The sequence below is a fragment of the Coregonus lavaretus genome (genome assembly GCF_964263955.1).
Source record: "Coregonus lavaretus genome assembly, chromosome: 23".
In the NCBI taxonomy this organism is placed as follows: domain Eukaryota; kingdom Metazoa; phylum Chordata; class Actinopteri; order Salmoniformes; family Salmonidae; genus Coregonus; species Coregonus lavaretus.
The window spans coordinates 32274396-32288113 of NC_140010.1; the positions used below are offsets into that span (position 1 = coordinate 32274396).

General features: G+C 45.5%; 1 protein-coding gene across 1 annotated transcript; it reads right to left on the minus strand.

Annotated features, from left to right (window-relative positions):
• Window positions 1-422: 422 nt before the first annotated feature.
• Window positions 423-12897, minus strand: LOC311150770 (ADAMTS-like protein 2; the record flags this gene model as incomplete). The annotated part of the gene is made up of 18 exons (XM_084188295.1): window positions 423-544; window positions 627-771; window positions 1072-1248; window positions 1594-1764; window positions 2161-2316; window positions 2537-2750; window positions 3083-3209; window positions 3522-3628; window positions 3894-4251; window positions 4516-4969; window positions 5098-5273; window positions 5566-5646; window positions 5809-5932; window positions 6178-6323; window positions 7029-7131; window positions 7784-7859; window positions 10061-10242; window positions 12799-12897. The coding sequence occupies 18 exons, from the start codon at window positions 12895-12897 to the stop codon at window positions 423-425; spliced, it is 3018 nt and encodes a 1005-aa protein (XP_084044421.1).
• Between the last annotated feature and the right edge of the window lie 821 nt (window positions 12898-13718).

A 13718-nucleotide genomic window follows, 5' to 3' on the forward strand; every position in this document is an offset into this window, starting at 1 on the left:
TTATGGGAAATTCTGGAGCGGCGCCTGAGACAGCGCTTTCCACCACCATCAACAAAACACCAAATGATGGAATTTCTCATGGAAGAATGGTGTCACATCCCTCCAATAGAGTTCTAGACACTTGTAGAATCTATGCCAAGGCACATTGAAGCTGTTCTGGCAGCTCGTGGTGGCCCAACATCCTATTAAGACACTTTATGTTGGTGTTTCCATTATTTCGGCAGTTACCTGTAGCTATGGCATGAAAACAAGTCAGAGTTGGCTACAGGCCATAGAACTTCTGGAACCAGGCTATAGGTCAAGTCTACAATCTAAAGGAAAAGAGTCCAGGGCACAGTGCAAGGTGTCCTGTATGGGGACTGTCTTCACATTCTGTGGGGGGCCATTGTGAGTGCAGGCCCCTGGCCTGTGGCCCCTGGCCCTTACGGGGCCTTGCTCTTACAGGACTGGCAGCAGGCCTTCCTGTAGTACCAGTGTGTACACAGTTTCACCTTCAGCACCAGGGCACAGTTGGCCGTCGCCTTGTCCTGACACACCTCTTCAACTAGGGGAGAAGAGGGGGGACAATATTACAGTGGCCATTTTGACAGACAGACAGTTAGCCAGACAGACAGCGTTCTTCCTACCTGGGGCCTCTGTGGGACAGGCCTGCACCTCACACGTCTGCCCGGCCTCAGGTTTGAGGGCGGAGTCACAGCTGTGGCCTAGCTCCTCCCCCTGGTAGCACTTCACCTCCCGAACATGCACCCCGCTGCCACATGTCTTACTGCACTGTGATGGGAGGAGAGGAAAAGCAATGACATTACTCACACGCAGGAACAAAAAGTGACTAACGGCCACATTTTGTATTGTGCTTGAGAAGAGAGAGAGTGAGAGCATCACACAAACCCTGCCGTATTTATTTAGCATAAACTACTAAACTATGGCATAAACACTGATAGAATTGTCTAAATGACAGTGGAATGAGCTAGAGGAGACTGCCTAAAACAGAGTGCGATGGAGAGGAGTCATTGATGGTCCAAAGTAAGTGAGTAACAGTGACAGCGGTTGGATTGCTCTAATGACAGGTACCTGAGACCAGGAAGTGGTGAACCACTTGGAGCAGGGCCTCTCGAAGCAGGCGGAGCTCTCCTCAGGTTTGAGGGCAGAGTCACACATCTGCTCGGGAAACTCCTTGAACACACCGTCCTCCAGGCCTGAACAGACCACCTGCCGCGTTTTCACCCCCCGCCCACAGGTGGCGTTACACTGATGGTACACAGGGAGAGAGGAAGACTGTTACCACCACAGCCAGAGAGTTCTCTGTCATCTTACATGTAGTTCCCCTGTGAATCATGCATTTCACACAGTGGTACAAGTTTTGACCTTGCTGTAAAGCCTGGACTTGTTTGTTGCGTTATTACTATGACAATGTTTGTTTAAGCTACTATGAAAATGTTTGTTAAGTGTATTGAATTAAGTTGAATGAAATAGAAACGACTGAAGCTGAACTATGTTGAACTCTCAAATAAAAGATCTGACATGTATTGAGAGGCTGTTGTGAATACTCTGCTAGGCAAGTCATTCTTCTACATAAAGCTACAGTACACTCACCTGTTCCCACTCCTGTTCCACCCAGTGTGCGGGGCAGTTCTTGTCCCCACAGGGGTACACAGCCAGGGGCTTGAGGTCCAGGTCACACTGGCCGTCAGAGATCACGTTGCCGTTGCTGTTCTTACACACCACATAACGTGTCATCCTACCCTTGCCACAGGCTCCTGAACACTTAGAGAGTACGCAGACAGCCAGGGGGAGGAAGGGAGGAGGGAAAGAGAGGGAGGGAGAGTAAGAAAGAGTGTATGAGAGAGACAAGTGATGACAGGGAAATGAGAAAGCGGGATAGAGGGAAACAAAGTAACAACGAGGGAGAGCTTATTCAAGATCAAGAGTAGATGTATTGATTTCATATCAATTATATATTATCAAAAATACAATATCAAGATTATTTTTCAGCCCATATTATTGCTGTCACAGCCTAATAACATGACGATCTGAGTGTAGTTCCTGAACCTATATAGGTAAAGGTGTTTTTTCCTGACCATGTGACTGGACCAGGAAAAACCCTGGGTGTTAGCTATGCCTAGGCTAAGACCTTTGTGCAGCTGAGGGTGGTTAACTCACAGGGCCCCAGTCAGAAACAGTCCACCTGCGGTCACAGGGCGGTCCCTCACACTCCTTCTCACTGAGTGGTCGTGAGGATTCGTTACACAGACGTGTCTCCATGGAGCAGCGCACCTCCCGACTCCTCAAACCCCGTCCCCCACACCGAGCTGAGCACTGCAAGAGAGAAACAACCACACTGCCCTCCATCAATGCTCAGAGAACACACTATTATGATCCTTCATTCCTGAGAGATGGAGTATGATAGCTAACATTTTACAACTTCATATGGTTCCTACTGATCCCCAGAACACATACTTTAAGATCCATTTCTATCTTAAAGATTTCTTGTCAGATACACAATCAAAAACACACACACACACACACACAAACGCACCTCAGACCAGTCAGAGACTTCCCATTGTGGGCCACAGCCTTTGCTCTTGCAGGCCTTGCGTGCCATTGGTTTCTGCAGCTCTGCAGCCACACACAGCTCGTCATACACAGAGCTGTCGAAGCCTGGAGCCATCATCTTCCAGCAGCGCACCGTACGGAACTGGTATCCCTCGCCGCACGTCCTCGAACACTCACTCCACCGACTGGTCTCCCACCTTGAACACAGGATGAAGACCCAGTCAGCCCAAGTATAATGGTTAGTGTAAGGCTTTAGCTCCGCTGGCTAACACAATCTTATGGCATGCAGGACAACAGGGTTCGAACTCCAGTCGGTCACAATTGTCCTAGAGAAAAGTTATTATTTGTGTGAAGAGAATGGCAGACTTAATGCCAACAGGCATATTGCATCAAAGGAGCTATAAATCCAGTAATTATTCTCACAGCATCAGGTCCTAGCCAACGGAATATAATTCAGAATACTATTTACTGGTCCACGAGGACCCCAATCTGATGTTGGAGTGAAAACTGATCATGTGTGATATCTGACCTTGGTGGACACTCCTTCCCGGTGCAGAACTCATGTGTGGGTTCAGGTCTGGTCACGGCGTCACAGTAAGTCTCATCCACCTCAGAGCCGTCATAGCGGACACACAGGGCGTAGGACGTACTGATACCTGGCAAGGAAACATAGACTACCATGACCAATATAATACTGAAACTCACAAAGCTGTTGAACAATCAGGGTTAAACAAAATATCCCAGTGAACATGTATCCTTTATGTTAATTTGGTTAATGAGACTAAAGTATATTTAGTGAGAGGTATGATCAATTTGGAGAAAAGAGACACTAAGTGATTTGCCAGTACCGGTATGTGTCTATGTTTGTGTAATGTATGTGAACGTGTGTGAGAATATGTGTATAAAGTGTGTGTACAATGTGTGTGTGTCTGTGTACACAGTATGTGTGGTGTGGCTGGTAGCTGCACCTGTGGTACATGTTGAACTGCAGGGTGCATACGCAGATACCTTCCATCTGTACATGTCAGCAAGGCTGATGTCATGGTCTAGCAATCCCACCTCAAACTCATTGCTGCTGGAACACATTGGGAGAGAGAGGGAGGAAGAAGCACAAAACCGGAGAATGGAAGAAAGAGATAGAGAGACACACAGAGGGAGAAAGGTGATTGAACCTTACCAAATGTAACCTAACAATGTATCTACTTAATATAAAGGTAGGTACCATTGGGGAAAAAGCACGCCAACAAATAACAACCAACAAAAGCACATATAATGGGGCAGACCCTCCTCACATCCACTCCCCAAAGTCTTCCGTCCACCCGTCCACCAAGGCAGCTCACCTCTCTGTGTCGGGAGCCTGTACCGGCTCTACCTGGTGGAGGTTGACGAGGTTGGAACTCTCTGTCCCGTTGGGCTCTGGTTCAAAAAGGAGTCCATAGGGGGCGTTGTCCACAGCCGTGCCCTCGTGGAGGTTGAGGCTGCCTGGGTAGATCTCCAGCTGGGCCAGGCTGTTGTCCAGGGAAGAGCTAGTGTTGAGTTCCAGGAGAGGGCAGAGATTGGAGCCATCCTGGCAGGGTTGTCTGGGGCCTCCTGGCTCAGATAGCAGGTCCAGGAACAGGCTCCTGTGGAGGGGCTTGGATGGTCGGTGGGTGCCGTTGGGACCGGGAGAGTCGCCATCGATCAAGTTTGAGTCTGTCCCTTGTAAAATACATAGACAAATTATTTAAAATCTCATAAAAGATTATACTGATCATTCCCATCACAAAAGGGCATCAAAACCGTTTCCTGATATCCCGCAATAATATACTTCTAAGAAACTTCCCAAATAAAAGTGACAGACTACAGGCCAATGTCCTTGTCCGTTACAGATACAACAATGTTTGTACATTTTAAAGTTTAAACTCTCTGTAAAATAGTCAAGTGGATACACAGCCCAGATATAAACTTCATACTCAGACTCACTGTAGTTAGGCAGTGCAGGATGTCCCTGGTCTCCTAGTTTATTCTCCAGGTTGTTGTGGTAGATCTCACTGACTGGTCTGAACACCAGCATGGCTGGTGGGTGACTGAGGTTGAGAGGAGCCTGTAGTTCCCACACAAGACTTTCATGGTCATGATCCAGGTCATGGTCTACATCAGGGGGCTCGTCTGGGGCCAGAACACCACTATGGTTTCCCAGCTTCCCATAGTCCTCGCTGGCCTCAATCTCATTATCATTGAAGGAGAGTTCTGTGGCGGTGTCGTTGGCTATTTTTTCTGGCCACGGTTCTGGGACCACTGAATCAACGACGGACAGTGCTCGTATCTGGACCTCCTCTGGAGGTGAGGCTACTGGGGTTGTTGTGCGGGCTTCTGGGGTGCGAGGTACGGTGTACTCATATGTGATGTGGGGCATCTTTCCGTTCAGGTTGTAGTACTTGTATAAAAGAGTAAGAGGCCTTTCAATCACATATACAACAAAGCCAACATGTCAATTGTCTATTTGAGGAATCACTGGAAAACATGCCCTAGTTACCTACAGACAGTACATACCTAAATACCTACCATGACGTTTAGCCCCTGGTCAGTGGGTCCTTGGGCGATGATATACTCAAATCCATCTGATAAGAGGTTAGCGGGTCTCCTGTACTTGAAGACTGTGCCAGCAACACGGAAGTTGCGGGGATTGTCGATAATTGTGTCCCCATTGAAAAAGAAATGTCCTGCTTCATCGGATAGGGCTGGAGGAAAGCAATAAAATCTTATGGACAACAGCTGTAACAACTTTCTTGCTAAATTAATGTTGTTTCAGATTTATTCCACAAACCCAGGCACAAGTTTTGATTGGATAGGGCCTATGGTAATCATGCGGAAATCAACAACAGCTCATATTTCTTAATTCTAGTAACTATGACGTTAAAACCCAAACTTGTAAGGTTGTATGTCCTCCAAAACATGTTCTGCTTGTTAAGTTTCACAATTTCTAGTTACTGTATCCCAATAAAATTCAATACAACATGATATGGATCTTACCCAGTATATTTTCTGTTTTCCGTCTCTCAATGATCTGGATGTCGGTGGCACCGACAGGAATGTTGGTGATAAACACATAACCTGATCCAAAGGAAAAAACAAGAACACCCACTTTAGTTGTGCCTTTATTTCCAGGCACATTGTGACATGGAGATTAAGGCTCTTTGATTTTATTGATGTTTAAAAGGGTACTTAAAAAGGTAGGATATACTGTATAACCTCTTGATACTACTTAAGATATACCTAACTGTGTGCTCCCTTTCCGGTGAGATCCAGACACTCTGTAGCAGGAGCTGCCATTCCCGCCGCACACGCCGCACGAATCTACCGTTTTACTGGAGTAAAGCTTCCCGTCACACCCCACCGTCTGTAGTACAGGGCAACCAGGGGAGAGAAGAGAAGAAAGTCCTCATTAGTTTGGGATCCTTTTCCTAACCCTTTGACCTGACCAGGAAAAACTAGGTATAAAATCTCCTGGCAACAACTCATTACAGACCTAGGCCCAAAGTGCATTGATTGACATTATTTGGCAGATGCTTTGAACCAAAAGAGACTCAAGCGGTTGATCACGAAAAAAAATGAATGGTCCTAATACCGATCCCTGTGGCACACCTGACACTGGCCCTCGATGCAGACGCCCTGGTAGATGCCATCCCGGCAGTAGGTTCCGTCGTGGGCCGGGACCAGCAGCTGCCTCTCCCCCGTGGTGGTGGTGCACTGGAGGTCACACGGCTTGTTGGAGATACTGATGTAGTCATCTGGAACAGGAAGTGACATCAGAGAACAACTTAAAGAAATGTTCAGATACTCTTAAGTACGTTAAGCCTGTTTTGACACCAGCTACAAAAGCCAGTCCTTGAGGTTATTGTCTAGAATGGAGATTTGATTATAGAGGGATTGAGAAATTGACCCAAATGCGATTAGATATGAATGAGAATGTTTTTATTTGTCATGTCTATATGTCATTTACCTAGAAACTGAGACATAATAGTCAGAGTTTAAAGATGACATAAGCCTTGGACTGGGGCCTTAAAGCATGATGCAAGATGTTCTATGGAAAGGTACTCGTTTCCTGATTCCGACAGGCAAAAGCCAAACGAGTCAGACAAGAGAATGAAAGACAAAAAATGAACATCAAATTAATGCAACTAGGCAAAAGCTTGAGAGAGAAAGGAAGAAGGAGAGAGGAGAAATAGAGGGTGCGTCCCAATAAAAGCTTCTTTCTCCTGAAGTGTGCACATGATCATTACTTCCCACAAATCTAAAAGCATAGGATTGGTGGAGGCATGGGCTAGTGGGAGTCTTCGCCATATTTCTTATACCAGTCATTTCCTTTCGAATCAGTGAAGGTGAACAACTGCACACTTCTATAGGTAGGAGAGATAATTGGGACCTAGCAAGATAGACAAGGAAAAATAGCATATTAGAGAATGAAAACCATCTATGACTAATGAATTGCTTACCTGGATAGAGGGGCACCCACTCATAGTGTCTCCTGCCAAAGGCTTTGGCGTTGAACTGGGAGCACTGCTGCTGTTTGAAGCTGACACTGGTACTGAAGCAGGGCTGGGGAGGAAGATGAGACAACAGTAAACCAAGTCTCAGAAACAAATGGAAGTAGAGTAGGCAATGCATGTTTTCTAGACTGTGACACTGTGACACTGAAACATCTTCAGTCTAAAGCTCATATTCCACTTTAACAGGGCAATCTGCAGTTAAAAACAATAACAAAGGGTTCACCCTGCCTCTGTTTTGGTAAAAAGCTCAGGGATGGGCCTGGATAAATGTAACCACTCTTAAATGCATACAGTAGACAGAGCTATTGATGCAAGGACTGACCATCCAAGATATCAAAATTACAGTTTTGAGCATATTTGGAGGCTATAGAGTGTTTGTTTACATGTAAAACAAGCTTATATTTTGATAGGGTATGACAGTTGATCTTAGCTCATCAGGAAGTTATAAGCTACCTGTATATTCTTCAAGAATCAATGAGTATACATCCTTTATTTATAAGTCCAAAAATTATGTAGCAACTGCAGATTGCCCCTTTAAAGGGGAGCCGAATCATTGTAAACTTAATCCATTAGAAATTGGTAGGGCAATGGTGCATAAGCTAATAGATGCCTAGCAAATACTGTTGTTGAGACTTGACTCGGTTGATACTCCCAAAATGAGAGGAGAAAATTCAATTCATGGTGTTGGTGTAAATGCATACCTGAAATGGACACAGCTGATACTGCTTTGGAGATCCGACACAGAAGGAGCTGTTGATGTTCTGTGTGGCAGTGAGTCTGGAGAGAAAGGGTTCAACATAAACATACTTATCTTGCATGAGCAGACAAAATGTGATATTACAATAAAGATACCTTAGTTTGAACCTTGTTAATGGTCTTATAGTGTACTCCTTAAGATGTGTAAAGTTGATGTGACCTCAAAAGATCTCCCACAGTTCACGATAAACTCAGGTTATACAGTAAGTAAATGGAAGAAAAAGGTGAGTTACACTAGTATCTCCACTGTGGTAATCTCTTTAAGGAGTAAGGCTTTCATGTTTAGCCTACCTTCCACAGGACTAACATGAGATAGCCCCCCCTAGACTCCAGATGTTAAACTTTCCCAGGCTTTTTCAGAGCTTTCCCCAACACCCCTTCCACTCCTCCCCTCCAGATGTGGGTCTCCTCTTCTCTCTCTCTCTCATTCTCTCTAGCTAACACACCATTTTCCCCTTTCCATCTCCCTCTTTCTTTCCCTCTCTCCCTGTCTCTCTCTTTGTCTTCTTTCACCCACCACCCTCTCTCTCTCTCTCCTTTCCCCTCTCTCTCTCTCTTTACTCACATCTCCCTCTTTCCCTCTCTCGCCCCACCCCCCTTCACCCTCCCCACACCACACAGGGGGAGTGTTAATGGGCGCCAGCTGGAACAGCTCAAAGTCAAACCCTGGTGCTTATCTGGGGAGGAATCTCCCCCTAAATGGCCCAGCGCCTGACTAAAAGCCCTTTTATAAATATGGCTGTCACTCCGGCCAGACTGGCCCGTGTCATGTGGAACCGCTGACCGCCGGGATTGATGTTCATTCCACAGGACATTCCTCGGACCGCAAGAGGGTGCCCCAGAGGTTATTTGTCAAGGGGGAAACTTCTCTTTTTCACGCTCTCTCTCTCTCTCTCTGTCTTTCTTTCTGTCTCTTTCTTTCGTTCCCTCTCTCTTTCTCTCTCGCTGTCTTTCTCGACCTCCTATTCTCTCTAAGGAAAACTGGTGGGGTCAGAACCTATACTTTAATCTAAACCATGGAAATATGACGTTATGTATTTGTCTCCCTAGAAACTGTTAATCCACATAACTGTCAAGTTAATGAAAACCCCTATCCACCTTCCATTTAACAAACCCAGTTCTCAAATAAATCCATCAGCATTATTACTTGATTACTCCACATACAAAACACATTTACATGTTATATGGTATATGTTATAGTACATGTTATGTCACACACCAAGAGCAGGGGCCGTCGGGCAGGATTGAACATGGACACTTCAGACCGGAGATCATTGAGCCCCCAATTACCAGCCATTTAAATGAGCTCTGGAGTCAAACCCGCTGATGAGGACTGACACCCCCCAGTATGAGGAGTGGGTTCAGTTCAGGGTCAAACTGTGTGTGTGTGTGTGTGTGTGTGTGTGTGTGTATGTGTGTGTGTGTGTGTGTGTGTGTGTGTGTGTGTGTGTGTGTGTGTGTGTGTACTAGCAGCACTGCAGCTTGTCAGGCCTGATCAGACCACTGCTGGGAGACATTTCCGGAACATTTGGAAGTAAGTGTGTGTGTGTTGTAATGCCTACATTAGGCTGTCATAAGTGTAATGGTGTAAAGCGTGTCGTAACAGTTCGTGACAGCAGGAAACAGGAAGCGTTTTATAAGTCTTGATTGGTTGACTCTGTGATGATTGAACCTCAAATTCCAGGCTTTTTGAATGAGACTTTGGAGTATGGAACAATTGAATTGGAGTTCATTTTGGTAGCTGTCATCATAGCTAGCATGTTGTGGGAAATATTGTCACTCTAACAGAAATCTCATACAGTGTGTTATAACCCAAAAACAAATGTAAGTGTTGGGTCTAATTTTCCTCCAGGAGAGTATTCCACAAACAACATTAATGAGTTGGCAAGCTGACTTTTCAAAACTTTTTTTAACCAATTTGAGTAGCCATAATGATTAGCAGCCTGACTCCTTGGTCCCACTGGCCTAGTTAATTCTAGCATTGGGTTGGCTCTCTACCTGCCTAAAGACCATAGCAGGCAGTGGCAGCTTTAGAGAAGTGATGGTTAGTTAGGTTCCCAAGTGTTTCCTGTATTTCCTGACCAGGAAAAACTTCTGGCCCAGGATGTTGTAGAAATAATGTACGGCCCGCACACACGATTGCTCCAGCACATACCTTTTTGTTTGGCAACGTTTCAATCCAAGAGTGGATCTTCGTCAGGTCAGTGATGGTGTATCTTTACCTCTGCTGCAGACAGTGTCGTTCCTGAGAGCGCACCCCTCCTCCACAGGTCCTGGAGCAGGTAGACCAGCTGCTCCACTCTCCCCACCACTGGGCCACCTCGTCGGGCTGCTGCCCCCGGCTCTGGTGCCTCTGGCTGTGCCGGCTCTGCCGCTGGACCTCCTCCCTCCCGTCACTACTGTCCTGGCAGAGACAGAGTATTTTACATGTGTATTACACTGTATGTACAGTATGCATACGTGTGTGTGCGTGTGTGCTTGTTGCGTGTGTATGTCCATCTCGATGTAGTTTAGGTTGTCCAGAACAGTTTTCTATTCTTCTCTCCCCCCATAAGGAAGGCATAAGGGACAGTTGTGTTGTTTCCTATAAGTGTTGGTAAAAGCCCTGTAGCTCTAACAGTAGGGTTGCTGTGCAGACTGCAATTGGCAGCAGCAGCTGGCTGGACTGTTCCATTAAACCCGAGCAGGTACGGAAAACGAAAAGACCAAAAATCACTTTAGGTGGCATTCGCACAAGATTCCCATTGTAAGTGTTCTGTCTCTGTGTGCAAGAGTAAGGCAGCAAGCAACGCAGTAACATGACTGACTTTGCTATGCTTCCTTTATTCCTGAAGTGTGTCCTACCTACATGAATAAGCACACACTGGGGCGTGTTTCCCTAAACCCTTCAGTGAATGCATTGCGACCACTTATGGTGCTATGGTACACTTTCCACCCGACGAACCTGTTAACACGTGTTTGGATACACTGACTAAAGCAGAGTCCAAAAAGGCTGCTGCTACCTTCTGGGGTATGCCTTAAAACCTATAGATGATAAGGTTTATTCCAAGTGGTGAAAGATGCGGGGGTAAAACTGTTTACTTCTGTGACTTAAAGGAAAGCAGAAACCTAACCAAAACCTGTAATGCATTTAGGAGGGGAGAGAGAGGGAGGGAAGGAGAGAGATAGAGATAGAGAGAGAGAGAGAGAGAGAGAGAGAGAGAGAGAGAGAGAGAGAGAGAGAGAGAGAGAGAGAGAGAGAGAGCGAGAGAGACTAAAATTCAAAACAGAGCTGGTGGTTGGCTATGAATATCTTTTCTTTACAGAGGTAGAGACAGGCCAAGACTTTTAAGAGCATTACTGTGCTTTTGATGAGTTAGAGGGGTGGATCAGAGACTGGCGGGAGGAGGAGGGAGAGATGGAAGGAGGGAGGGGCGAATGGAGACAGAGGGAGGATTGAGGGCTGCTAAAACGAGTGCTAGATGAAAGGGCCAGTGACTGTCTGTAAGTAACTGAAGCTGACTCCTGTTGTCTAGACTTCAGGTTAATCGTAGCCCTCTAAACCTGACCATTAGAGTGCATTAACAGCACACAGACACTGCCATGGCTGGCCACACTGTTGTAGGGCGTATGATTTCTTCCCAATGATTAATGTTTCACACTCAATAGTTCTCAAGAGTAGAAACTGTGGTTATAGAACCTATATTCATCTGTACATTTTGAATGATTTGCAGCTATTTGTTTGAGGTATTTTTAGGTTGCTTTTTGGGAAGACTTGTGTTTGCATGTTTTACTGGCCTATAGTCTATATGACAGACATATATATTTCACAACAAGCTCATTTTACAACACCACACATTTCAACACAAGAAGTGGTAATGAAAAAAAAGCAATTTTGCTAAAATCACAAACAAGCACAGAAATCCGAAAAGAGTGACAGTTCTGTAAATCAACTAGGGGGACTAGAGTGACGCTTGTCCAAACAAGAATGTGCAAGCCCCATATGTTTTGTCTGAATGCCCTCTGGATATTTAGGAATCTAAAGAGACTATTTACTTTTTTACGTTTTAATGCACCAGGCTCTCAAACAAGGGACCTCCCGGGAAGTACAAATTAGTATACTTATGGAGGCGGCGGCGACCGGCGTCCGGTGGCGGGGGAATAATTGGGCATTGGCCAGTTTTATTACAATGTTACTGGAGTTTAGCGGGTCTGCTGCCGCCGCGACCGAGCACTGGTCAGGTGGATGCCATGCGGATGATTCAAGAGGCTGAGTTGTTACTCATCCATCAATAATGGACACGAACCCTTGGAAACGGAAAACCATATGGTTCAAAAAAGCTGTTTTCACGTATGTAGACGGTTTGAAGCATGTCTGTAAAATGTTCCAATAACTTTTTTTTCAGAAGCTGTGTTTTAACATAGTTCCCTGATGTTGGTTAGAGGGAGGTAGGCTAGCCAAGGCTATTTTGTTAGCCCATTGGATCATCTTGTAATATCCCATGTCAAACGTCTCCAGATTACCTCCCTTCAATTTGAATTGAAGTACAATCCAGTACCGTATCCTTGTCTTCTACCCTGCCTCATTAGTTTAAATCCAGTGGACCACGAAGCTCTCTAATAATGTGCAGCTACTTCAACAGCTTCGGAAATGCCAGGCAGGCAGAAATAAAGACTCCAGCTGGGGCTTTGATCTTAAAGCATAAAGAGTCTTGAAAAGGAGTTCGGCATGAAACGGATAGCGGAAAAGAAGGCGCAAAACCTAGACTTCACTAATAGCCTACAGTACCGAATGGATTGAAACTGTTGCAGGCAAGCATGGGTTAGTAGGCTAGTCTAGAAAAACGCATAATCTCTTGCCATTTGAATGCTTTCACACAAGTACCGGCATACACGAGCAGACATTTGCGTTGAGAACAAGGATGTTTGAAGCGCACGGCTTTATGGATAAGATTATTTGAATGAAAAATATGCGATTTACCTTAATGTTGCTGGTGGATGCTCTCTCAAAAGTACCGAATAGCACGACAGTGCTGTGAATAAGAATAATACCGAATCTTGCGCTCCAAAGACAGTACATGGTTCATTTAGGAACAAGGAGACCTCGCCCCCCAACCTTAACCACAGCTTGAAAGGGAGGCTCGCACTAAGAGGTCTATTGGGAAGAAAATCCTTGATGCTTTCTTTAATGGCTTTACAACCTGCTGGCCCGAAGGGAAAAGGGGGTTGGTCAAGCCGGCTTTGATTGACGTTGTAGACTTGCAGAACCTTGTACTCTAACTCTGAAACCCACTTCTGGCTCTTTAAATAGTGACTACCTCCACCAGGGGTAGTGGGATAGTTCTCCTGTGTGTGTGTGTGTGTGTGTGTGTGTGTGTGTGTGTGTGCGTGCGTGCGTGCGTGCGTGAGCGAGAGAGAGAGAGAGAGAGAGAGAGAGAGAGAGAGAGAGAGAGTGAGTATTTTGGCACCATAAGCAAGAGAGAGTGTTTTGGCACCATAAACAAGAGAGAGTGTTTTGGCACCATAAACATTTTCACATCGATTTGCCTATATTTATAGGGTGTAGAGAAGCAATTATTAATAGTATAAAAAGGGGAAAGACCTATGGTGTTATGATGTAACACAGAATAGGGAGGTAGGGTAGTTGAACTCAAATCTCATGTCCCCTTATGCATAAGGGAGTGAAATTTACACAATTGTTACCTGGAGGAAAATGGGGGAGGGTCATGCTTTTTCAATTTCAGTCAGGGAGAGGTTTTAGTATTTTTTAAAGTAGTCCAGGGGAGGGTCATGTCACTTGTAATCAATTAACAAACCTAATGCAATGGTAGCGCTTAGATTGGTGTGTCACAAATATTTTTGCTAGTTTGCTAGTTTTGGTGGCGCAAAAGGGCTGGGTTT